This window comes from Oncorhynchus tshawytscha, linkage group LG11 (assembly GCF_018296145.1).
Source record: "Oncorhynchus tshawytscha isolate Ot180627B linkage group LG11, Otsh_v2.0, whole genome shotgun sequence".
Lineage (NCBI taxonomy): Eukaryota > Metazoa > Chordata > Actinopteri > Salmoniformes > Salmonidae > Oncorhynchus > Oncorhynchus tshawytscha.
The window spans coordinates 9,822,994-9,849,466 of NC_056439.1; the positions used below are offsets into that span (position 1 = coordinate 9,822,994).

The 26,473-nt window shown below is 43.4% G+C and overlaps 2 protein-coding genes, 1 long non-coding RNA gene and 2 other non-coding genes across 8 annotated transcripts in view; 4 read left to right on the forward strand and 1 right to left on the reverse strand.

Annotated features, from left to right (window-relative positions):
* Positions 1-13,945, forward strand: part of LOC112261415 (protein PAT1 homolog 1) — a 28,413-nt gene extending 14,468 nt beyond the window's left edge. For 2 of the 4 annotated variants that reach the window (XM_024436715.2, XM_024436717.2), the window contains exons 5-18: positions 1,419-1,634; positions 2,024-2,134; positions 2,405-2,491; positions 5,421-5,647; positions 5,854-5,998; positions 6,972-7,089; positions 7,354-7,451; positions 9,755-9,814; positions 10,260-10,405; positions 12,042-12,201; positions 12,362-12,487; positions 12,688-12,779; positions 13,097-13,246; positions 13,649-13,945. In XM_024436715.2, the coding sequence (XP_024292483.1) occupies positions 1,419-1,634; positions 2,024-2,134; positions 2,405-2,491; positions 5,421-5,647; positions 5,854-5,998; positions 6,972-7,089; positions 7,354-7,451; positions 9,755-9,814; positions 10,260-10,405; positions 12,042-12,201; positions 12,362-12,487; positions 12,688-12,779; positions 13,097-13,246; positions 13,649-13,670 (1,758 nt within the window). In that variant the 3' untranslated portion in view covers positions 13,671-13,945. Of the gene's footprint in view, positions 1-1,418; positions 1,635-2,023; positions 2,135-2,404; positions 2,492-5,420; positions 5,648-5,853; positions 5,999-6,971; positions 7,090-7,353; positions 7,452-9,754; positions 9,815-10,259; positions 10,406-12,041; positions 12,202-12,361; positions 12,488-12,687; positions 12,780-13,096; positions 13,247-13,648 lie in introns of those variants that run through there. The other 2 variants (XM_024436716.2, XR_006084528.1) reach the window with 2 other exon arrangements.
* Positions 13,946-15,428: 1,483 nt separating this feature from the next.
* On the forward strand, positions 15,429-16,857 carry LOC112262277. The gene is made up of 3 exons (XR_002955314.1): positions 15,429-15,937; positions 16,091-16,280; positions 16,381-16,857. It is a non-coding gene; the product is annotated as an uncharacterized LOC112262277 (long non-coding RNA).
* Positions 16,858-21,110: 4,253 nt separating this feature from the next.
* Positions 21,111-21,183, reverse strand: trnak-uuu. Its single transcript has one exon. It is a non-coding gene; the product is annotated as a tRNA-Lys (tRNA).
* A 931-nt stretch (positions 21,184-22,114) lies between these two features.
* On the forward strand, positions 22,115-22,206 carry trnar-ucu. The gene is given in 2 exon segments: positions 22,115-22,151; positions 22,171-22,206. It is a non-coding gene; the product is annotated as a tRNA-Arg (tRNA).
* Positions 22,207-23,592: 1,386 nt separating this feature from the next.
* LOC112234429 (programmed cell death protein 4) overlaps positions 23,593-26,473 on the forward strand; it is a 33,956-nt gene continuing 31,075 nt past the window's right edge. Inside the window, exons 1-2 of the mRNA XM_024402549.2 lie at positions 23,593-23,842; positions 23,975-24,074. Of these exons, the coding sequence (XP_024258317.1) occupies positions 24,029-24,074 (46 nt within the window). The 5' untranslated portion in view covers positions 23,593-23,842; positions 23,975-24,028. The remainder of the gene's footprint in view (positions 23,843-23,974; positions 24,075-26,473) is intronic.

Genomic DNA, 26,473 nt, shown 5'->3' on the forward strand with positions numbered 1-26,473 from the left:
TTAGTTGGCAATGACAGGGGTCAAACATTTTCTGTAAGTCTTCACAAGGTTTTCACACACTGTTGCTGGTATTTTGGCCCATTCCTCCATGCAGATCTCCTCTAGAGCAGTGATGTTTTGGGGCTGTTGCTGAGCAACACAGACTTTCAACTCCCTCCAAAGATTTTCTATGGGGTTGAGATCTGGAGACTGGCTAGGCAACTCCAGGACCTTGAAATGCTTCTTATGAAGCCACTCCTTCATTGCCCGGGCGGTGTGTTTGGAATCATTGTCATGCTGAAAGACCCAGCCACGTTTCATCTTAAATGCCCTTGCTGATGGAAGGAGGTTTTCACTCAATCTCACGATACATGGCCCCACTCATTCTTTCCTTTACACAGATCAGTCGTCCTGGTCCCTTTGCAGAAAAACAGCCCCAAAGCATGATGTTTCCACCCCCATGCTTCACAGTAGGTATGGTGTTCTTTGGATACAACTCAGCATTCTTTGTCCTCCAAACACGGCGAGTTGAGTTTACCAAAAAGTTATATTTTGGTTTCATCTGACCATATGACATTCTCCCAATCTTCTTCTGGATCATCCAAATGCTCTCCAGCAAACTTCAGACGGGCCTGAGTCCCTGGCGGCGTAGTATGTTACTGATGGTAGGCTTTGTTACTTTGGTCCCAGCTCTCTGCAGGTCATTCACTAGGTCCCCCCGTGTGGTTCTGGGATTTTTGCTCACCATCCTTGTGATCATTTTGACCCCACGGGGTGAGATCTTGGGATCAAGGGAGATTATCAGTGGTCTTGTATGTCTTCCATTTCCTAATAATTGCTCCCACAGTTGATTTCTTCAAACCAAGCTGCTTACCTATTGCAGATTCAGTCTTCCCAGCCTGGTGCAGGTCTACAATTTTGTTTCTGGTGTCCTTTGACAGCTCTTTGGTCTAAGCCATAGTGGAGTTTGGAGTGTGACTATTTGAGGTTGTGGACAGGTGTATTTTATACGGATAACAAGTTCAAACAGGTGCCATTAATACAGGTAACGAGAGGAGGACAGAGGAGCCTCTTAAAGAAGAAGTTATAGGTCTGTGAGAGCCAGAAATCTTGCTTGTTTGTAGGTGACCAAATACTTATTTTCTACCATAATTTGCAAATAAATTCATAAAAAATCCTACAATGTGATTTTCTGGATTTTTTTTCTAATTTTGTCTGTCATAGTTGAAGTGTACCTATGATGAAAATTACAGACCTCTCTCATCTTTTTAAGTGGGAGAACTTGCACAATTGGTGGCTGACTAAATACTTTTTTGCCCCACTGTAGCTGGCGCATTTGCCCTCTGAATGACTTAACAGATCTTGTTTAAACCAATTGTATTAATTATTGATTGTAGACTTTATTGATCCAAAAGTTAAACTCTGTTTCTTCTTTCCAGGACAGTCCACTTATGTCTATCATCAAAGAAGTGGGGCTGCCCAATCGGCCTCCGCCAATGACGAGCGAGGATGGGCGGGACTTGTCGGAAAGGGCCCCCCCGCCTCGCTCGTCCTCTCCCGTGATTGGTAGCCCACCAGTGAGGGCTGTGCCTATCGGGACTCCGCCCAAGCAGCCGATGAGTCATGCTATGAATCATCATCATCATCATCAGCAGGTCAGTGGGAGAATTCTGCCCTCCCACTTATATTTTAAATAGTTATTTGTGTAATTTTGGTTATTTCTTGTGAACTGTGTATGCCCTTGTCAGTGTAGTTTTGTATAACATGGCATTATTCTGCAGAAGTAACTACGGTTCATAGTAACTACTGTTCAAACTTCCAGTTCATGGGCCACATCTGGCCCCCGACTCACTACGTTAGCCCACGGGCCTGGAGTTTGAAACCACTCTATTAGACTATTAGTAACTGCTTGGTGTTATCCTCCTGTTTCTGCCTCTACTCTCTTCCTATCTGTTGCAAAGCTGGAGTTAACCCTCTATCTGTGTACAGTTATAGGCTAACGAGTTGTATTGAAACCCTCTCGCTCTCTCTCCTGTGTGTGTTGCAGATCCACCACCCCACCGCCGTTCATGTGCGAGCCCCGGTCCACCACCAACACCGCTACCCCCCTTCCTTCCCTGAGCGCATCTCTCCCAACACCCTCTTAAACATCGCTGTGAGTCCTACCTCTCCGGCCTTCCCTTACTTCATTAGGTGGGACATGTGAAGTTGTGGAATGTAAAGTGTTTTTATTTTGTTGGTCTTTTGTGATCTTTTTGACCAATTGTTGAATGAGTGTTGACTTCTCATGGTCAGTTACTTCCGTGAGGGTGGATATATAAACACAAAATATTAATTATTCCATAGCAGCTAGCTTGGTTAGCTCACTGCAGATGCAGTTTCCAGGTCAGTGTTGGTTCTGAGTTGGGTTCTCTCTCTCTGTTAGAACTCTCCTCTGTGTCGTCCTCCGTTCCCGGCCGGCGTGGGCCCCGTTCTGTCCCAGATCCAACGCGCCCAGATGCTCAACTCTCAGGTGAGACTCAACCAGTGGCAACCTGTCATTCAGGTCAGGTGGGGCAGAGTTTAGCATGTTATTTTGGCATTATGTGTCACATATCAGTTTACAAACAATGTAAAAATATATATTTTTATAAAAGGTCATTGAGTTAATAAAGCTGCGTACAAACATGGTCTCTTTTTTTGCTTTCTTGAGTAAGGCAACACAAAAATGCAGGTGTTTCAGCATAACTTGGTGCTTGCTGTGGTGGGGCAGCCAGCGGAAAATATGGAGCATAGGGGTTGGTAATGTTCTCTAGTTGCTCTGTGATTGGCTCAGTGTTCTGTCACTCATGGGGACACTACTACAAAATCTATGGGGAGAGCTCGAAAATTCAAGGCACTTGGGTGCTGCCATAGAGTTACATTAGAAGTGCCCATCCAAGAAGGTTCAAGGTCAATGGCCACAGATATAACATAATTTTATCTACATACATACAGTAGCTTTGATTGGACTGATCATGTCAACAACATACTTTCAAAATCTTAGCTAGCAAGCTAGCAGTCATCATGAATCAAGTCGACAATCTACTGTCATCCTTTTCAATCCTTGTCATATGAAGAGAATTTGTAGATAAAACGTATCGGTGCTCAACGGCCATTGGACATAAACATTACACAACAAGTTGGAAATCCAAATTCAACAATGAGTGGCTTGTGAGGAATCAGTGGCTAACTGCAAGCATTGCAAAGCAATCATTAGCCTGCTATTCAGTGGAGTGGATGTGTGGTCAAAGTCTGGGTTTAAGGGTCTCTTTTCCAACCTTCAAAGGATAAACATTCAACATTGGCCATGCTGTCAATTCAACATGACTTCTGCCGCTTTCAAAACAACTGGAAACTCGGAACTATGAACAATCTGACTTCAGTGAGTTAACGACAACTGGGAACTCTGGGGGAGAAAACGACCTCCGACAGGGAAAATACATTTTGAGCGGTCATCCAACTCAGAATTCCAAGTCGGGAACTCTGCCTCTTTCTAGAGCTCCGACCTGAAGATCACTAACGTCATGATTCAACCTTGTTTTTTCCCGAGTTCTCAGTTGTCTCGAAAGCACCATGAATCCAGAGAATGCCAGACTTTGGTGACAAAATTTGTCCACCAAGGACCGCCGCGCCACCTTCCAGTTCAAGTGAGCACAGAACAACAAGGTGAGTCCAAAAATGTATTGTATGCTGCTGCATAAATTATATAATATGCCAGGGAGATATGTGTACTGTAGTTAAGAAAGTAATACTAAGTGTATGTTAGTAGCCCATGTGCCTCACCCTAATAATTTGGTCCCTTTTCCCCCTCGTAATTTAGCCTACTGTTCTGACTTGCTGGGGCACATGTAGCCCTGAGCCTGTTTCAGATAAATGTCATTGAATATTGTAAATGCTTTCATTGTCTGCTTCTATGCCTCCTTTATCCTGTGGTTCTGACTTGGTGTACAGGGAGAATATTGTAAGAAATGCCCATGTTCTGAATTCTGTTGCTATACGTTTCTGAACAAAAGGTTATAATCTACTATGTCCGTCCTAGCTCGCTCATTTGTATTAATCGAAAATCCGGATTGCCTCTTATTCGCTCGTCGTCCCCTTATGCCACAGTTTGTACATCTCAATTGTCATTAGAAACCACATTTGTTTTAAGCAATTCAGCCATATCAGCTATGTTTTATTTTAAAGGAAGTACATGAGACTGAACCAACTGTTTCGCTGTAAGACAAGGATCCACTGATAGCCAGGTGTAACAGTTATAAAGCTGTCGAACACCTGACGTAGGTTCTATCAGTTTTGGACACCGTCTGTCAACGTTATAGTCCATTGAATGTGTTGTGTAGTGGATATGCTGGTATGCATCTAAAAACATTTTTTTGAGTTTGTCCCACCAAGATTACACGCTACAAATCACTGGACACAACGCTCACCTGTGTTCTCATCCGTACACCTGAATGCACTCGCCTTGAGCCGTCTCACTCACAAATTTGGCCACCTGGGGTGTATTCATTCGTAAGTGCACACCGTACCAAAAAGTGTTGCAACGTATTGGCTAATGAAGGGAACTGGGTAGTGTTCTATGCTTTGTGTGCATGTGGGGTGGTGGTGAGAGAGATCCGGTTGGCTTGTTGCGCTGTGTTTCATCTGAAATGTGTCCCAAATATGTTCTATCCCATTAGATCAGACTGCTGTAAAATATAATTTTGGTGGTTTTATGCTTCTGTAACACTTCTGTTTTGTCTTAATGTTTCAGAATGTATTTATTTTGTATTGCTGTTAACTTTTGATGTGGTTTTTGCTGTTATTTTTTCCCATGTAATATTTCTGCTTATTTAAGTCTTGTTAAAAAAAATTAATAAACATATTGTTTAAAAATCTGCAAGGTAATTTAGTCCCTCCCTGTTTCAGACCTTTTGCTTCTGATTGGTGCGTAGGGAATACACCGCATGCTCACTCCCTATGAACAAAAATTATTCACATGTGCAACATACCTATGAACGTCTTTACATACTATTATGTGGTTTATTATTATTATGTGGTTATGTTGGTGTTTGCATAAACACACGAGGGAACATTTTGTCTGAAGACATCCTTGAATTGTACACACCTCTCACTCTCTTGGTTCGTGCAGGTGACCACCACCTCAGACCAATTGGCAGTACTCCCAGAACGTTGCTCTGGGATCCTTCTCAGTTTCAAGGTCCTAACTTTGAGAGGAGCCTAGTCAGTCACATGCAGGAACCAACGTTAATAATGAGTAATGTAAATCATGCTTATATAACTTGTTTGTGGAGAAGTATATAAGGACTGAAATGGAACCCCTCCTTTTCAAAATTTTCATCAAGCTTGGATTGAACTTCCCTGGACGTGACGATAATAAAAATGGATTCATTTACATTTTTCTTTCCTTCTCCCCCTCTCAGGTTGCTGGCTTCCCCAGGGGCTGTCAGGGTCCCCCGTTGCTGCCTGGTGGCGGAGGCTTCAGACCCTTCTTCGGCCAGCCCCCTCCCCACAGGATGGGTCCCCACCCCGGCGGGCCCCCCCCTCCCAACCACAACCACGTCCCTTGTCCCATCATCCGGCACAACACCACGCACCTGCACCCCCAGCACCGCCGCATGCTCACCCAGAGGATGCAGAGTAGAGGAGGGTATGTAGATTGAAGTGTGTGTGTGTATAAATCATTTGAGTTGTCCCAGCATCCGCATGTCTCCTCCATATCTATCCACAGTGCTGTTGCCATAAACTGCCTCACGAATTTCCTTGAATGTAATGCTTTACATTCAGCTAACCTGTATCTGAAGCAGCTTTGGAGCCTCTTTCTCACTTTGCCTCCCCTATCGTCTTTCTCCCCAGTGAGCGTGGCGGGCGTGTTGGGGACTGGCGGAGCAGGGACCCCTACAGTAACTTGATGAGCCAGAGGGAGAAGGAGTGGGTGGCCAAGATCCAGATGATGCAGCTGCAGAGCACTGATCCCTACCTGGATGACTACTACTACCAGGTCAGTACAGCCAAGTCAATGGAAAAAGCCATGGCCCTGTTCATTAGGTACCAAACGGAACAAAATGGACTGAAATAGGGAGTGAGTAGTTGGTCCTAAAAGAAACGCCTGTTTTTTTGTTTTCTGGTGCAAAATCTTTAAACATTTTTTTACTTCTGCGTACCCTAATGAACATTACCCCGGATTGTATTCACTAGGTGCAAAGGAACCAATGCAATAGTCTCCAAAGTGCAAACACTGCCCATTTGGTACACCAGGCGGTGTGCCAAGCGCTATTTAACTGCACAAAAAAATTGATTGAAATGGGGAATGGCTACCTGGACTTGGTCCAATTAACGCTCGTCATTTTCCGCTGCAAAATGTTTTGCTACGGTGTTCCCTAATAAACATGACCCAGGTCAGTGCAGGGTTATGTGCTGGAGGGCGTGACGTTCTGAACAAGCAGATAGTAATGTCAGTTATAAACCTGACGCAACCTCTTGCAAAGATGCATGTCGGCTTTACACAATGTTTATATGTGAACTATCCATCACCTTCTGTCCTACTGACCAACCTAGAATGAGATGAAATAGAAATTTAATTTATTGAGCTTACACGAGTCCTTACGTTGTTTCTATCTGATCGTTACCAGGCTAGACAGACCAATTCAGAATGGGATAAGGAGGGAGCATGTCATAAACAAGATCATAATGTCCACCAGGGAAACAGCTGTTCCAGGCCTGTCCTTCAGATCCTTTATTAGTTCCACTTGGCGGTCTACCTCAATCTAATCCCTGTTCACCTGCTTCTAGGGACCGATAGGTCTTGCTGTCCTTTGACCTTTGTTGTCAGAGCTCCACCTTTTTAATTTAATTATCCTGATACATTTTTATATGATTAGGAAACTTTTATCTTCAGTAGTTGTCCCTGTTTATGGTGGATTAGATGCAGAAATATGTAAATAAATAGATGCCAATGTTGTGTTGCCTGGCAGAATTACTTTGAGAAGTTGGAGAAGAGGCAGGAGCGAGACAGAGACGGTGTGAGGAAGGAGCACACCACCAAACTCATCACCCCCCAGGTGGCCAAGCTGGAACACACCTACAGACCAGGTAACGCATGAATGATTATTATAAAACTAGGATGATACATGATCAATTATGAAATCCAGACCTGAGTTCAAATAATGTTTGGCACACTACCTGGTGTACCAAATGGGCAGGGTTTGCACTTTGGGGACTACTGCGCTGGTTCCTAAATAGGCCAGGTTTGCACTTTTGGGACTATAGCATGGGTTCCTTTGCACCAGGCAAGCTCAAACAAGTATTAAAATGAGAACCAATACTATTTTTACCGAGATCTACCCCCCCCCACAGTGCAGTTTGCAGGCTCGCTGGGTAAGCTAACTGTGTCCAGCGTCAACAACCCCAGGAAGATGATCGACACGGTGGTGACTAGTCGCACTGATGACGAGGTACGTACTACACACACCACAATCTCTCCAGACTCCTGTGTCTCATGAGTCCTGCCATTCTATCTCCTACTGTTTTTGTCTCTGACGTATGTTCCCCGTTCCTTATCACGCTCTGTTATTATTATATTGCTTTTGTCTCGCTCCTCCAGATGTTACTGTCAGTTGTTAGGTCTATCCTTCCTGCATTGATATGGAGACAGGACAACATTAATAATTTTCAGGAACTTGTTGGTTCCTTTTTTCTGGGCTCCGTTATTTACTTAAGAAATAATCTAAATGTGCACTTATAAATCATAACAATTTTAATCAAAATACAGCTCTCGACAGAAGTCAAAGATCAAACACCCAGCTGATGTGTCTCCTGAGTTCTGCAAAATAGGAAAAGTCCAAGTTGCTTTTAATATGCTTGCATTCAAACCCTAGTGATGTAACTGCCTAGGTCAATTCCTTCTACTCATGAGACCAAGCCCATGCATATTCAGTTTTACAAACTTGCAGGAGAGACACTAGTTCCAGTGTTTTCTAAGGGCTCAGCAGTAATTTTCCACTCCCCAAGTTGCTTTATAGTGGTATGTCTGACTTGTCTCATCTCTTTCACTCCCCTGCAGAGTTCTGTGTCTATGAATCTCTTTTGGCCTTGAGGCGCTTTCTCACAGACACCCTATTTTGACTGCAATAACACACATCTCTCAGAGCGTTTCTTATAGAGACTAAAAAAGAACTGTGGAACAATATTAAACCTTATAGTGTGTGTGTGTTAATCTGTAGTCTAGGACCCTATAAATGTAGTGGGGGGAGGGGTCTAATAGCCCCCCCCCAAAATAACATTTGATGCAGCCCCTATCATGACCCAAAGTTTACCCCATCAAACTTACCCATAATAACGGTTTTATTTTAGTAGGTATTGTAGTACTGTGGTACTGGGTATGGTAGTACAGTGGGAGTGCGAGTGCTCAGACAGAAAATCACTTCGGCCCGCAGCTCAAAAAAGCGGAGGCGTTTTCCCTCTGGGTAACCAACGGATGTCGGTGGGAAGCAGTGGCTGCTGGAACTCAGTCCCACTGTCATCACAGAGCTTTTCAAAACAAGTTGGTGATTCAGAGGCCTGGACTGGATAGAGTGAATCACTTTCACTGCCTTTAAAAAAACAAACATAATGGAACTCGGGACTCATTTTCTTGCTGACCAATACCTCCATCTGAATGATAGTGATTCCATTCAATGTCCGGGTTTACTTTATGTGGGCAATTGATCCGTTCATTCTCCCAGTCATCGATGCCGCACCATCCGTGCACACGCGAACACAGGATTTCCCATCCAGATTGTGTTCTGAGGAAAAAGCTGTCAATAACGTGAAACACATCTTCACCTGTCGCTCTCCCCGTTAAGCTTCTCACTGGACCGAATGCGTCTCAGTATCGCATAAATGCAATCAACTGTGTTTAAAAACTGACATCCGTCCATTCGTCCAACTGCAGCTCAAATGAACTGAAATGGAACTTTCCCACCACTTGGATCAATAATATCAACGCCCATGTCGTCGATTGTACAGCACACCGTGATATTTGACAATGGTACATTCTTCAGTGCATCAGCTGCTGTCTTATCAGTCATAGTTTCAGCAGCAGCAGGCAAAATGAACTCCTCAGCTATAGTGAATGGCTTTTTTTGACTTGGCCACAAGTAGCGACATAGCATATGAAGCCTTCAATGCTTTGGTTCACGCTAGTCACTTTCTTTAGTTTCTCTCGACTTTCCAGGAGGTGAAACCGAAGAGGACATACTGTTCATGAAATGGACTTTGTTACTTTGATCTTTCTTTTTTCCACGGGTTCACTTGAGCTGGCGCTAGTGCTGCTACTGCTGCTTGAAACGGTGCGTTTCAGCCATGAATCCATAGTTAGTTTCTACTCAAAGCTAGCTGTTAGCTGAAATGGTGAGCCACTAGTGGGGAGCAGAGGGTCACGTGCACTTGGGCGTGAGCAGAGGATAAACAGGCGGACAGAGACCAGGGAGACCGAGCAATGCACACCGAAACTAAAGTTTGAAAAAAAGTAGTCCTATAAATATAAAATAAACTGGAGATTTCACCCTAGTGACCTCAGTAAATGTTTTCCTGTCTATTAAGATTGAAATATATATATATATATATATATTATATATATTCGCCAATATTTATTTTTTTGCACATTTTGGAAACATGTCCCACAAACCCCCGGGGACTGCCCGCCTACCCCCCGTTTGGGAAACACTGCGGTAGTACTGTATTCTACTCCTCTAACCGCTCCCTCTATCCCACGCAGGAGAAGCGAGAGAAACAGGTGTGGAATAAGAGACGGCAGATCCTCTACACTGTGGAGAAGGTAAAGAGAACGAAGGGGGAGGATTACTTTGTTGTCTCTGCAGCTCTGTGGTTGCATTCATTTGTATTACCTTGATTTTTTTAAAAACTTCCTTCCTTCCTGTTTTGAACTCTGCAGTGCTCTCTCTCACTCTTAACATGTATTATATCTGTATACAGTCCATTATCTCTTTGTAACCATCTTGTGTTGGTGCCTTCTTGCGTAGCTAGCTAGCAGTAACTATGTGCCTAAACGTTGGTGTTGCCTATTCAATTATTGGGAGCATATATATTGTTCAATCTTTATTCATTTATTCTATTTTTTCACATTTGTAATCATTTACTACTATATACTCATTATCTATGAAACTGCACTATTACCACGCATCCCGATAAAACACCCGTGAGAGCTTGGCACACTGGGGACCCGAACATGATCTCCCTCCCCCTCTCTCTTTCTCCATCAGATGTACAGCCTGCTGCTGGAGGTGCAGGACTTTGAGAAGCGCTTCATGCAGACGCCGGAGGAGCAGAGGGAGGCCCTGCTGGAGCAGCACAAAACCCACACGCAGCAGCTCTACAGCTCCCTCAAGGAGAAGGAGTGGGATGACAGGTGAGATGGAGGGATGGAGAGGATGGGGGAAGAGGGAGAGGACAAGACCCACACTCTACAGCTCCCTCAAGGAGAAGGAGTGGGACGACGGGTGAGATGGAGGGATGGAGAGGAGAGGATGGGGTAAGTGAGGGGGAGGAGGGAAGGACAAGACCCACACTCTACAGTTGCCTCAAGGAGAAGGAGTGGGACGATGGTGAGATGGAGGGATGGAGAGGAGAGGATGGGGGAAGAGGGAGAGGATGGGGGGAGAAGAGGGAGGTGAGATGGAGGGGGAGAGGAAGGATGGGGGAAGAGGGAGAGGACGGGGGAAGAGGGGGAAGAGGGAGAGAGGACAAGACCCACACTCTACAGTTCCCTTAAGGGGAAGGAGTGGGAAGACAGGTGAGGTGGAGGGATGGAGAGGATGGGGTAAGTGAGGGGGATAGGGGGAGGAGGGAGAGGACAAGACCCACAGTCTACAGCTCCCTCAAGGGGAAGGAGTGGGACGACAGGTGAGCAAGTTCCAACGGTAACCTTTTTTTTGGTCACTGGCCCAGTCGGCCAAAAATCTGTTGGCCCCAGACTTGGGGTAGTTCAAATGCATTAAGATCCTGCAAGGCCTATAGGTTGGCATGCTTTCTCTCTATTCAGCTACATATTGTTATTATGGTTTGAAAAAGCTGTGTAATATAATTGAGGCAATGTGAGTCATTACATTGTATTAGTTGCAATAATTGTTGTTTCTAAAGTATGCCATTTTGAGAGAATTTTTTTTTTTGTACATTTTCAAAATAGGCCGCTTCCCCTTTATAAGAACGAGTCCCATAAAATAAATATTTGGCTCCATTAGGCCGGTCAAGATGAATGCTACGTTTGTTTTTGTAGCTTTCTTTTTTCAAGTCTATCAACAGTAGCCAGCAACTAGGTTCACTATTGAAGGTTTACTTTTTGTAAATCACTTTTCTTAAAATAAATCAAGCGCGTGTGACGGCATCAACTCATATTCTGCTCAAGCAGTTGTGACTTACGGGGGTGTGGTGGACCTTGAATGAACGGCCAATCATTTTGCGTGTGGTTTTCGACAGTGGACTGCGACAGAGCATGTAAATGTTGAACTGGAACGCAGAAATACGCCAAGGAGTTGATGAGATCCACTGGGCCGACATTTTTTTTTTTTTTACTGGCAGCGGGCCGTCATTAACGTCGGCGCCTGAGGGAGGGAGGGAGGGAGAGGAGGGGAACGTGGGTCCCTGAATTCCAAATGGACTCCGGGCTCCCCCTCCCTAGACACTTGTGTAGATCTGAAGGGTTGTGATAGGTGGAAGAAATATGGTGGAAATGACTATTGCTTATACCGATCCCACCCTTTCAGATCAACTTGAGTGCCTAGGGTGAAGGGGCTAGGGAATGATTTGGAATTAGGGGGAGGGAGGAGAGGAAGGGGTGAACATGACCTCCCCATACCCTCCTGCTTCACCGCTCCCTCAGCCAACCGGCTGTCACTAATGTTCAATGTTTAACTTTCAAGTAGTCAACCCCCCCGGAGCTATTTGGCGGAAACCCTAATTGTCCCTGAAAAGCTTTGCTTCCCCCCGTCACTAATATTCACTGCAGACTCACTCGCCTCTTCTCCATCTGTCCCCACATCCTGCAGAGTGAGTGACGAGCAGTGTCTGTTGATCATGTCGGTGCGTAAGGGAAAGCGCCTCATCTCCAGGCTCATCCCTTTCCTGCCTCCACTGCAGGCCGCCACCATTGTCATGGGGATTGCCCGGAACCTGCCAGCCCTGGCCAAGAAAGACAAACAGGACCAGGTAGAGAGGCACACATACACGCAAAGTTGGTTAGCGTCAGGTCTTTATTTAAAAAAAAACTATGTTCTCTGAGATACTCAAGCCCACACACACAGAGACGCACGCACACACATGCATACAATTTAATGCTCATAAGTGGTCTATAATTGCTCTCCCCCAGGTGCTGTGCTGGTTGGTGGAGCCAATTGCCGTAGTGATCTCATCCCTATCTAGCGCCTCCCTCACAGATTTGCTGCAGGAGCTGCAAGGCAGCGAGGGTCAACTGTCCAGAGTGTTACAAAATAAGGTACCTGCACTGGCCTGCTGTTAGAATGATGCAAAATAGTGCACCTTACCTTCCTCTGTCCAGCAGTGATATTGGTTCAGGTTCAATGGCGATAGATAAGGCCATGATGGCATTGATGTTATGAAGTCAGTGGGCTCACTTTTCCTGTCCCCGTCTCTCCTTTTCTACCATCTCTTTCTTTTTCTCTCCCATCCTCCCAGTTTGGTGTGACACTGCTTTACCTGATCCTGAGTGAAGGAGAGCGAATGCAGAGCTCCAACCCCACCTGTCAACTCATGGATGACAATCGATGGTGAGCACAGCCCACCTCTTACTAGTCAGAAAAAGGTGTGTTTTGTGATTGGCAACATTTAGAATGGCTGTTAGATGTTTACATTCATCAATATTAGCTAGTATTGTTTCCATCAGAAGCTAATGAAATAAGGTACCAGTAATGGCTAGTGATGCATGGTCGATGTCTCCACCTAGCGGCAGGTTCTGGAAACACACAGCAACGACAAAACTATACATATTTTGTTTGTTGAAAACACTGTTTGTTTATTGTGGTTGCAGTCTAACTCTCCACCCTGTCTGTGTCCTTTCGCCTCTTGCTTTCCTTCGCTCTCGCAGGACAGAGTTGGTGTTCTCTGTGACCAGGGAGCTGCTCAACGTGCCCTCCTCGTCCCTGTCCCCTCCTCTCTTCACCCCTCCCAACCTGCTCTCTCTCTTCTCGCGCTACGTCGACCGACAGAGGCTGGAGCTGCTGCAGGAGAAGTTACAGTGAGTACAGTCTCTCGTGTCCTTGGCCCAATTTAAATTCTCCCTGAAGTGTGCTGTTCCTAGCTCCCCTTCAATGATTTGAAAAGCATGGATGGTAAACAAGTTCACATGCACGATGCCTTCGCGCTTTTTGAGTACATTGTGTTAAGGTGCTGAGGGTTGTGAGTTCGCATCCCAGTCAGAGGTGGAATTTCCAATCTGTCACACACTTCAGGGTGACCTAGGGCTGCAGTTAGCCTGTGGTTAAGAGCGTTGGGCCAGTAACCTAAAGGTACCTGGTTCGAATCCCTGAGCCGACTAGGGGGACAATCTGTTCTTCTTTGACCACCGGACATTTACTTTGGACTCCCATCTGTTCACTACTTTCTCACAATAAACCCTCCTTCCTTTTCTCTTTCTCAGGATCTCCGCATTGTCCAGGTAGAGGTGACTACAGACATCAAGAGAACCTCAGTTGAAGCGTGTGTGCGTGCACTATTGTACGCAGAGGAGTAGGATGTCTACTAGGGTTGATAACCGATTTTAATCCAGCAGAATCTCTTGTCATTTTTTTCCCTTTGTGTCCATTAGGTGTGTATGGGGATGCGTGTGAGTGAGCGATGAAATTCAGAGAGAATACAAACCTGCTTTTTTTATTTTTTATTCTTGTTAACGTTGATGCCTGTGATAAAACATCAAATTAAAAGTATTTCTATTGTATACAACCGGTTTGTGCTGGTTTGTTTCATTCTTCATCTCATTTGTTAAAGACTGGCAACCAACAAGGGTCGTGGGTTCGATTCCCGCAAAGGCCACATGAAAATGTGTGCACTCACTCTACTGTAAATAGCTTTAAATAGAAGGGTATGATGAATTTCATATATTATACTGTTAGAATCATTCATTTATCATTCAATAACCTTGCCTGTCACACGTCAAGATTGTGTTGCAGGATTCCCATAAATAGAAATACTGTTCCATCAGAGAAGCTGGAAATAAGATAAGACCTCTTTCTGTGTTTGCAAACATTGCCGCACTAGAGTGAGGAGTTGCAAGTTGGTGGCATAACATGGGAGTTCTCAGAGCTGCAGCAACAAAAAAAAGCCTACATTTACATGTTGCTTATGAGTGCATTTCACATGACTTTTGGATTGTAAATTGGATTTTAAGGCTTGTATGAATGTCCTGCTTAATATGCATTACACTTCAACCAGTAAAATGCCTGATCGCTGACCCTACCATCCGGCACTGCCCGCCCATCCAGCATCACTACTCTGGACGGTTCTGGTTTAGAATATGAGGACAACTACAAATACCTAGGTGTCTGGCTAGACTGTAAACTCTCCTTCCAGACTCACATTAAGCATCTCCACAATCCAAAATTAAATCTAGGATTGGCTTCCTATTTCGCAGCAAAGCATCCTTCACTCATGCAGCCAAACATACTCTGGCAAAACTGACCATCCTACCGATTCTTGACTTCGACGATGTCATCTATAAAATATCCTCCACTCGACTCAACAAATTGGATGCATTTTATCACAGTGCCATCTGTTTTGTCACCAAAGCCCCATATATTAACCACCACTGCGACCTGTACACTCTCGTTGGCTGGCCATCGCTTCATACTCGTCGCCAAACCCACTGGCTCCAGGTCATCTACAAGTCTCTGTTAGGTAAAGACCTGCCTTATCTCAGCTCACTGGTCACCATAGCAGCACTCACCTGTAGCACGCATATCTCACTGGTCACCCCCAAAGCCAATTCCTCCTTTGGCCACCTCTCCTTCCAGTTCTCTGCTGCCAATGACTGGAACGAACGGCAAAAATCTCTGAAGCTGGAGACTCTTACCTCCCTCACTAGCTGTCAGAGCAGCTCACGGCACCTGTACATAGCTCATCTGTAAATGGCACATCCAATCTACCTCATCCCCATACTGTATTTATTTATCTTGCTCCTTTACACCCCAGTATCTCTACTTGCACATTCATCTTCTGTACATCCTACCATTCCAGTGTTTAATTGCTATATTGTAATGACTTTGTCACCATGGCCTATTTATTGCCTTACCTCTCTTATCCTACCTCATTTGCACACACTATATAGACTTTTTTTCTACTGTATTTTTGATTGTATGTTTGTTTATTCGATGTGTAACTGTGTCGACCTGCTTTGCTTTATCTTGGCCAGGTCACAGTTGCAAATGAGAACTTGTTCTCAACTAGCCTACCTGGTTAAATAAAGGTGAAATAAAAATAAACATTTTCCCTATATCCATGTAGTACATGAGGACACAGTGCGATGCACAGTGCTTGCTTTGTAAGTAAGCAAGGTGTGAATCTATCTTGTGATTAAACAGACTTATTGTAGGTTATTTGACTGATTTACAGATCATGGACTATTTTTCTGTTTTATATTAGGATACTTTTTTAATAGATTTAAATGTTTCCATATCTCAGTGTCTTTAGAGTATCCTGTGAGGCAGATCAACGTGCCCTATGGTCAGGAGGAGAGCAGCAGCTTGAAGGTTTTGGGGGAAACATTTCCCCCAGATGAATCCAAATGTAGAGGCCTTTAAGACGGGCAGGAGGAGGAGACTTGTTCCCCTACAAAAAAAAGAGTTGTTGTCAAGACAATGGAGGATAGAGATGGTGTGGTTGAATTGGTGGCTCAACAATTTGTCCAAGGGAGCATGCAGGTGGTCTTGGAGCAGTAAGTCAACTCTGTCATAAATCTGTGCAGGACTTGTCATTACCTCCTCTAACATAAGTATTTTTAACCAGTCCACCCCCCTAAATCAATACACATCACTATATTGTCCTTAAACTTGTTTTAAATATACATACTGTCTCTAAACCATGACAGGTTCAAATATGGTCCCAACTCTCTTGGGCTGCTCAAAGCATTGGGGAACCACCCGGACAGCCTCCGAGCACTTTTTGTGGGGACCTGCGGGATCTGTTTAAAATAACCTGTTCCATGCCTGGCGGCAACCGGCGGTGTTTGGAGAACGACACCGTCTGCCACTGGTTCAACTGGCTGGCTGAGGTGGAAGGTAAAATTAGTCAATTGTTCATGTTTATCGGTAACTGCATATTATTCCAATTTTGTGATTTTAAATGTGTATTTTTTATGTTTTACTGTGTACTCCTCAGATGGAGAATGTCCTCCTCTAACAGTGGCGATGGTGTTGGAGTTTGCTACTGGGGCAACGGTGATGCCACCCCTTGGGTTTGAGGACACCCCGACCATCGAATTCCTCACACACAGCGCGAGGGAGTCTCGCTAGGCAGTAGAAGAAAAAGTACCCAGTGGCAAACACGTGTGCTGTGACACTAAGGCTCCCTCTTCATAGCACCTACAATGCCTTTAGGGAATTCATGACCTCCGGTATTGTGAATTCCCCACATTTCGGTGTTGCATAAAAACATTTTTACGACACATAATTGTATCTAGTAGCACTAAACTACAGTAGCAATTGAGTGTCTGAAAATGTAACAGCACATCGACATTTAAGCATTTATCTACTTGTTTGTATGGTATTCAGACCTCTTGCCTTTTTATTACGTTACAGCCTTATTAAAAAACGGATAAAATTTTCCCCCTCATCAATCTACACACAATACCCCATAATGACAAAGCAAAAACAGGTTTACATTTTTGCAAATGTATATATAAAAAAAGAGGATATATTACATGTATGACCCTTTACTTAGTACTTTGCTGAAGCAGCGATTACATCAGTCTTCTTGGGTATGACGCTACATTTTAATTTATTTAATAGATTTTAGAATAAGGCTCTAATGTAACAAAATGTGGAAAAAGTCAAGGGGGTCTGAATACTTTCCAAATGCACTGTATTTCCATATCGGCTGTTATTGTGCACTTAATGATCCTTTAAAATTAAATTATTACAATCCATATTGCTTGTCTTGGCGTTTTTTTTATTTTTTAGAAACACTTTACTGACACTTCACTAATAACCAATATCCTTTGCTGATATTGACTGAAGTACTCCTGCCATATCGCAGCCAACTCATCCAAATCTGATAATTTGATGTCCTACATTAAGAACAATAAACTTCAACAATCATTTAATTAGAACTACATGAAATAAGACTTCCCATCCACTGTATTAAGTGACAGCTCCACTTCTGGGAACTGCACCTTCGTAGTAACTTATCGAATTTCAAATGCATTGATCTAAGAACTAGATCCATTAGTCCAAAGCTCTCCAACCTTGTTCCTGGAGAGCTGCCCTCCTGTAGGTTTTCAATCCAACCTCAATTGTAACTAACCTGATTAATTTATTAAGCAGGTAATTATTCAAATCAGGTGCACTAGATTAGGGTTGGAGTGAACTTACAAGACAGTAGCTCTCCAGGTACAGGGTTGGAGAGCCCTGCACTAGTCCATCTTCAACCACATCATTTGAGCTGCCACAATGTGTCAACAATGTTATGTTAGTAACTGTAATCGGTTGCTGTTAATCACAAAGATATAAAATGTAACGGGAGCCGAATCCCTATCTTCATAGTTTTTTTAAATTATTTTTTTTAACTATAGGGCTTTCTCCACACATTTATTTTAACAATTTATAAAAGTCCCGATTGGGCATTACAAAAATGCAAGTTCTGTTTTAATAATGTCCATTCAGAATGTTCTGTTGTCCTCCCACAGCAGGCGCGCTCTGAAGGCTCTAATCCAGTGCTTGCAGTAGGCCTCTCCTGGGTCGTGTTATACTGAGTGGAAGACAAACATTGTGTCAGCAGATGGAATGCTGTGCTAAAGCGCCATAGAGCAAAATACAATAACCTTCAGCCTTATATCTTAACAGTACCTGACACTCTCCAAATATGAGCAAACAAAATCATAACGGAATGGAGAAGTACGTCACTTTTGTTAAGGCCACCTGTGTCTAAACTCTGGTCCCCATCTGTTTAGAGTTGTAAATGTCTGTCGCACCTTTCTAGAGACCAAATCATACAGTGTGTGAGAGGGGGAATGTTAGTATTATAAAATGTATAATAGTATTATAAAAATGAACTGATTCAAAGGAAGGAGTGGAGCTGAAGATATAGCATCCAATCCCTCATCCCAGTAGGGGAGTATAAATCAGGTTGAAGTAGGAACGAGTGGCGCTGAAGATATAACTGCCATAACCCTCTGTAGAATGTCAACTCCCAGGCTGCCTCTGGGGACTTCCAATTGAATTATTGTCCACAACAGCTCCATCTGTGTGTTGCTGATGGTGAACTGGGTTTGTGGCACAATCACCCATTCCGACCAATAAATAGCTGCGGCGCCAGTGGTTGGAGGAGGCGCTGAGGTGATGGTTGTTGGAGGAGGAGCTGAGGTGGTGGTTGTTGGAGGAGGAGCTGAGGTGGTGGTTGGAGGAGGCGCTGAGGTGATGGTTGTTGGAGGAGGAGCTGAGGTGGTGGTTGGAGGAGGCGCTGAGGTGATGGTTGTTGGAGGAGGAGCTGAGGTGGTGGCTTGAGAGCTGATGGTGGTTGAATTTGGGGCAAACAAATCCCTTACAGCTGTCAGATTGGCCCTCTGCATTGCCAGGGAGCCCGAGACGAACAACTGCAGAGGTGACTGCCGTTGTTCAGTCCTCAGCCCATGGTGGGTCCCCTGACTGGCAAACACAGCAAGATCTCTGTTCATCCGTGGCTGGAACACAAAGTGCAGTGCCCACAGGTCCACCCCATTGTTGATGTCGATGATCTGCTCCGTCTCCAAGAAGGTGAACAGGTCATGGTAAACGTTGGAGACTCCATGCCAGACGTCCCCCTACAGCCACTCTATCCTCTGGTTGTGTGCTCCTTCCTCTGAGGGCACTTCCCCTCTCACCACCCCTGAATTGCTCCATGAAGGCACAGATACGGTTGTTTTCACCACCCGGGTCACATCTCACCCGGGATGGTACTCCGTAGCTGGTGATGGCTGCTTCGAATGACATCCATGACTGTGGCACTCCTGTTGTTGTCAGAGGCCTTCAGAAACCCAACAAGTCTGCTGTAACCATCCACAGCACCATGGATAACAATCCTCCACCTAAAAAACAAGATATGTTTGTTTTACAAAAACTTTTTAGGGGTCTCTTATAGGGACGCCATTCTGTTTTTATTGATATCAGCCCTTTGATCCTCTCATCCAGCTGAGTGTCTGACAACAGTGAGTAGGACCTGAAAAGCTGGAAATGACTCAACACAAAAAAGATACATCAATCAGGAATGTGATCAAATCTAGAGAGGATGTAGAGATCTCCCTCTTGTGTTACAATTGCTTTATTCTTGACCACAGAGTGCGACACATTGAGAGCATCTGCCATTTGTCTGACGGTCATATTGTCACGCCCTGGTCTTAGTATTTTGTGTTTTCTTTATTTATTTGGTTAGGCCAGGATGTGACATGGGTTTATTTTGTGGTGTGTTTGTGTATTGGGGTTTTTCGTAGGCTTTGGGATTGTGGCTTAGTGGGGTGTTCTAGCAAAGTCTATGGTTGCCTGAGGCGGTTCTCAATCAGAGGCAGGTGATTCTCGTTGTCTCTGATTGGGAACCATATTTAGGCAGCCATATTCTTTGAGTGTTTCGTGGGTGATTGTTCCTGTCTCTGTGTTAGTTGTCACAAGATAGGCTGTATAGGTTTTCACATTCCGTTTTTGTATTGTTCGTGTTTTGTCTTCATTAAACATGTATCGAATTAACCACGCTGCATTTTGGTCCGACTCTCTTTCGACGGAAGAAAACCGTAACACATATGACAAACTGAGCACCTCAAGCTGCTCCTTGGTGATGTGATACCACCTTCCCTCCAAAGACGCTTGATAGGATACTGAAATAAAAAAAATACAATCGATAATTGACAAAATACACTCCTAAAAACTTTTTGCAGCTTGTACACCACACACTCTCAACACCTACATTAGATAGATAGCTAACATTAAGTTAACGTTACCGGGCTATTGATGGTTGAAGTCCATCTCTTCTGTCCGTGAGCAGCAGTCTGGTGCAAATCAGAGATGGTAGATTTACGATCTTCCAGAAATTGGGCAGCCATTGATTTTTTTTTACCTCGGGAGAACAGAAGTTGAGTGAATGTCTTTCATCAGTACCTGAGACTTGGGCGGAGTCCAAATGGCCTTTATGCAAATGTTATCATCGGTGACAAAATCTATGACTCATAGCGACACGTATCGGTGAATCGTTGTGACGTATGAAATAGAGTGAGAGTGTAATCAATGTGTAATAAACTACGTACAAAGTGTTAAATTATTATGTGACGTGGGGTCATATGCAGGTGCAGATTGGTAAAGAAGCTTACGTGACGTGTCAAATAGTGTTATTTGACGCCTCAAATAGTGTTATTTGACGTGTATCTTTTTGACACTAAAGACCCAAACGGCGTTCCATATTATACAGCCGAAATTCGCGCGCATCTGTGTTTAACGTCAGGCCAGTGTGTCGTGTACTGAAAAGCCTATGTCAGCCCGGAAAATTGATCTCCCCTTGCCTTCTCATCTGAAAGAACGGCCTCTTTACAATATCATCATGCCGTTCATTGATTTAGAAAGTAATTTACCTGAGAGTACGTTTTCTGAGGATAAAAAAAAATAGCCGTGCTCCAAAGCAGCACGTTTGGGAAATGCATAAATTAGTCCCACATCTCGAAACGTTCACCAGACAGCCTTGAAAATGATATTCCAATCAAATCCAGTCAAAGTAGACTCTTGTTCTGTATTTATTATTGACAATAGCATAATTACGGCTTGGCGGTCTTTAAAACTGATAAATACAAGAAACGGACCTTCTGAATACAACGAATTAGTGTAAATACAAGATCGCAATTTAGGCGTCGTCTTCAAGGTGAAAAAAAAAAGCATCGCCCGAACAGGGACTTGAACCCTGGACCCTCAGATTAAAAGTCTGATGCTCTACCGACTGAGCTATCCGGGCTCTGTCTTCAGCAGGCCATATATGGTATTTCAACACATTTCTAAGACTTTGTTACAACTTCATTTCTAGTTGCGACAACCAATCATATCGCCGTCTGAATTGGCAACCAATCCGAGACGCTAGTGCAACCGAGGTGTAAACCAAGAATTGAAGAGGGTGAGTGGTTTGCCAAAAAGAGACAGGTTTTCATAATGAAAAGTTACGGATGATGATGAAGGCTGAGAGGATTGTCGGATGAAGCCCGATACTTTTCTACTCTCAGATTGTCACTGTAAGGAAAAGAAAGCATTAAAAACCATTCAAGGCTAAATACAGCACCCGTATTGGGATTACGATATAGTGTAGGCTTCGACGAGTATGTTGGTTCTTGATAGAAAATGCCCCCCATTCTTTAATTCCTGGTGTAGCAACCTCGATTGATGAGCGATAATCTTCGGATTGGTTGGCGAGTGCAAATCTTGATTACTTGTTGGTTGCAGACAGTGATATCATAACTAGGTTGTCGCAACCAGAAATGTCCTCGACTAACTGGGGGATGCTCATATAGCTACAATGCCAGTTAGCACCATATATTCGCTTGTTTCACTAAACAGCATGTGATTCTTGCTCTATTGACAATGCGAAAGAGCCGTCCCTTTATGTTCAATCCACTGCACAACGCTTCCGTGGCAAGAAAATGCTAAACTAAAGCGGTTTCAGCCAGCAAATGTTTAGTTATTCAATTCATACTACAGCAATATTGTCAGGGATAATGTATATTATACGTTGTTCACTTACAATGTACACGACATCTATACTTATCTTCCTTCACTTATGACGTGACCATTGTGACGTATTTAGTAACCTGTGTACATAGAAAAGCTAGCTCAAAAGCTTAGTTTTTCGGGACGCCGCAACGTTATATTAGCTAGTGCGAAACCTATCAACAGGTGGCTCCGTGGCGCAATGGATAGCGCATTGGACTTCTAGTCAAGCACTTGAGGAGTGATTCAAAGGTTGTGGGTTCGAGTCCCACCGGAGTCGCATCTTTTGCGGTATAACTTCAAACACAAAACCTGTCTTTATACTCCTCGGGGCGTATCAAACAATGTTCATGTCTATGCGTTTCTCACGTCAAGTTGATAGAACAATTTTTTTATAGCAAATATCTAAATAACATTACAGTAATAGTTATGGCACTCCATTATAACCCAGATAACAATTACTTTCAAATCAAATCAATCAAATCAAATCAAATTCGAGGGTTTAAATGTGTTTGTCACGTCAATATCCAAGGTAGGCCTATTTCAATTAATTGGAATTAATGATACATTTTTCCTTTGAATACACTGCTTTAAACCTCCGTGACAGGAGAGCACCGCCCGGTAAGGTGGACTCATAGTTTAAAGGAAAAGCTTAAACGAATATAGCTAGAATGCTACAGTAGTGCGTTATCAACAGTGCAAGCTAACCTAACATTATAAACAGTATAAACCCATACATAGGCAAGCATAAGTTAGAACGTTAGCATTCATGTTAGCATGCGGCTAATTACACTAGCATGCTAATATAAAGTAGGCTAAGGGGGCCGCCATCTTGGAATGGTCACATGACATAATAACCACTGGAAGCGACCATTTTAGGCCTATAGGGTTCAATGGCAAGAAGTATTCATACAAAAAGTGTACAAAGCAGGTGGTGTAGAATGAACATAGAATTCGACATACCAATTAGGATCTGAACCCATTGCCCTTTATGGGTATGAGGTCTGGGGTCCGCTCCCCAACCAAGAATTCACAAAACACCAAATTGAGAATGTTCATGCAGAATTCTGCAAAAAAATGGGACCCGGGTGGCGCAGTAGTCTAGGACACCACATCGCGGTGTTAGCTGTGCCACCAGAGACTCTGGGTTCGAGCCCAGGCTCTGTCGGAGGTCCATGTGGCGACGCACAGTTATCCTAGCGTCGTCCGGGTTAAGGAGGGCCATACAACCTATGTTTATTTATTTTCCCTTTTGTACTTGAAATATTTGCACATCATTACAACACTGTAAATATACACAATATGACATCTGAAATGTCTCTATTATTTTGGAACCTTTGTAAGTGTAAATGCTTACAGTTAATTTGTTATTGTTTATTATCGATTTCACTTACTTTGGCAATGTAAACATATGTTTCCCATGCCAATAAATCCCTTACATTGAAATTGAATTGATTGGTCCTTGCAATATCGGTTCCTTGGGACGTCCCTACCGCATTGAAGTTGATTTTTTTTAAATGGTTCGGGTTTGGTACCGTTATGATTGGGATAACGGTAGGGGTTAATTGTAGGGTTTAAGGTAGGGACTTCCCAAGAATCTCGGATAACACTAACCCCAAATGATTGGCCAGAACAGAAAAGGACTAGCCCCTGTATTAACCACGTGACATTGAGACAGACGTTCCAAAGTTAAAAACAGACTTTGTTTATTTTCTAGGTTCCACGGATTATTTTCTCTTTGCGCATCGGTTCCACACATGCTCTTGTCAGATTTATTCTGAAAGGAGTAGTAGATATATATTAATTTCATTTAAAAAAGTGTCGAATTTATTTGACATTCATTTTTCTACGGCATTTCATATTTGTTGGGTATTATAACTGACGTTATATAGCACGAGCAAGCAAGCTGCTTGAGGGTGAGGATTAACGTATTTACATGTTTTTTGGCATGCATGTGCATAACACCAATGTTTCCTTTAGGTGCACATTTTGTTTGATTGTTTTGTTCACACTGTTTTGCACGTTTCTGCTATTTGTTTTCGTGAAAGGCCAAACGGTGTGGATCGCTATCAAACGGTAAACAACCAGTTCAAGAGAGCGCCATGGCGACCGAAGTGGAGACATGGACCACCGTTCAAAAGCACGATGGTGAGTTATTTGAATAGCATATGCACGAATTGCATGGTTAATTCAAGGCAGTAAATCGTTTGGATTGAACGTCGAAAACATGTTTGCCCAGTTCGCCTATTGTCTCAAAGGGTTGGGCTGCAGTTCCAGCCACACTCCACCATGTGCTCTATTGCTCGAGCACTTGTATTCGAGCGAACCAGTTGGCAATGTAGCTAGTTAGCAAGTTAATTCGACAGCCAACTCACAAATTGCTGGACGACATATTTGACTATGCATTGTTTTTTATGGACCATTGTCTCGCTGGGCACATGTGAAGACGCACTCTAATATGTAACCCATTCGAGACTTGTTTTGCAGTGCATTAACGTCCCTTCCTCTTTGGCGAAAGGCTAACGTATCTGGCTAGCCATTTAGATAGCAATATGCAATCAACATACTGTGTTGCGCAATCAACCACTAACAGTTATACACTGACCTGTCAAATGTTTCAATTACGGACATTTGCCCTCAAATGTAGTTGTATTTAAAGGGTGTTTTGTTATTTAATGTTACAGCTTTAAAGGAATGTCCATAAACATTCATGCAACATTGCTTTCATTCATGGCCAGTGCTATCGTGTTTTTATTCATAATCTCGGTAATTTGACTAAACGCAATATACCCTGACAAACATGCGGTCAAAGGACGAACTGAATTTATGTTGTCAAACACCATCACGCCCCCTTACCAGACGTGCAATCCGTTACGTGCAATATCATTTTTATTGGGCTACATAAAAAAATACTGCAAAGAACATCAATAAACGTTTATGCATATTGGTTAAATACAACGTGTCATATTGCCCATCCATTTATGCCCATCATTCATTTATGCCAATGTTGAATGGCACGGATTCGTAAAACATCCTCTTATCACATTGGCATGAATTTCCTCACTGAGCAAAATGGTCGCATGATGTCTTGCATTGGCCAAAGACATACATGTGGCTATGGACTTCTACATAATAAATGTTTTTCTCCAGTCGAACTCGAGATAAGTAGACACAAGCACAACCCTGTGTAACCGATGGCTGACTACTCATGCGGAGTTGATAACCAGTGGGAATTTACCACCATAGAGTTAGAGGACTCTAGATGGATTAAACAAGTTTCGTCATGGACATTGCCATTGAGGGATTCACTTTTATTTTTTTAATTTTTTTATATTTTTTTATAAAGTAGTCAACTGGGTGGGACTTCCTATGGGTGAAGCAAGGATCACATGATTCCATCTGGGTCATCAGGAGGGATCCGCCAATATCAAATACAGTGTAATGTCACATGCACTGAATACAGTTGTAGACCTTGCAGTGAAATGCTTACTTAGGAGCCCCTAACCAACAATGCAGTTAAAAAAACTTGAATAAGATTAGATTATACTTGTGAGGCAAATATTCCATAACTGTAGGTGGCAGTAAATTGCCATCCTTGGCTCTATACCTGGTCAAACAACACACTCTGAATGGCAGTATGCACCCTTTCAGTTTGTTTGCCAACTCCTAGTAGTAGAAAAATGTACTACTTCAAAATGGAGATGGCCTCAATGCGCTGCCTGTGTGCTCACAGATGCCATAATGGGACATATATAAAGATATTTTTATCATTCTCTACGTTTACCACATACGACTGGGAAAATCTATTTGAACATCCCACCAGCTGGTAGAGACTAGTGGGGAAACGAGTCGATCATCCTTGAGCTCCAAGTGGGAGGTGGAAATGTACCATTTTGAAGTCGAAAATACCAGTTGGATGCATTCACGTGCTTTGAGCTCATTTGAGAAACACCCAATTAGCTAATGGCCAACAAGCTGTGTCAACCATAAACTAAAATTACAGCTATAAGGCTTCTAAACAAATTATAGTGTTAAAAAAAACATCTGAATAGATTGCTTTAAAAAATAATGTTTTGAGTTGCTCTTATCGAGAATTTCCTTAGTAGGTAACATCAGAGGTCACCATGTGGGGGAAGTCGGAGCTCAGCGGCGCTAGACGAGTTAACCACAAGGAAGTACCAGTTGGAGGGCCGTTCAAATGTTTTTTTTTTCCCAGTCGTATGTGGTAAACAGTCTGATAGATATCATCTTTATATGTCCCAATGTGGCGTCTGTGAGCGCAAGGGCAGTGCCAGTAACGCAATCTCAATTTTGAAGTAGTATAATTTCTTATCTACTACTTCTGGGTTGGCAAAAAAACTGCAACGGTGCATACTGCCGGTGTGCTGCCCTTTATACCTGTTCAAACAAGGTTAGCCATTTACTGCCAGCTACATTTTTGTGAGATGTGTACTAGCGTGTATAATTCATTAGCTGATGACCTGGATGGAATCATGTGATCCTTCACCCACTTTAAAATGGTGGAAGGTTAAGGGCAATGTCCATGT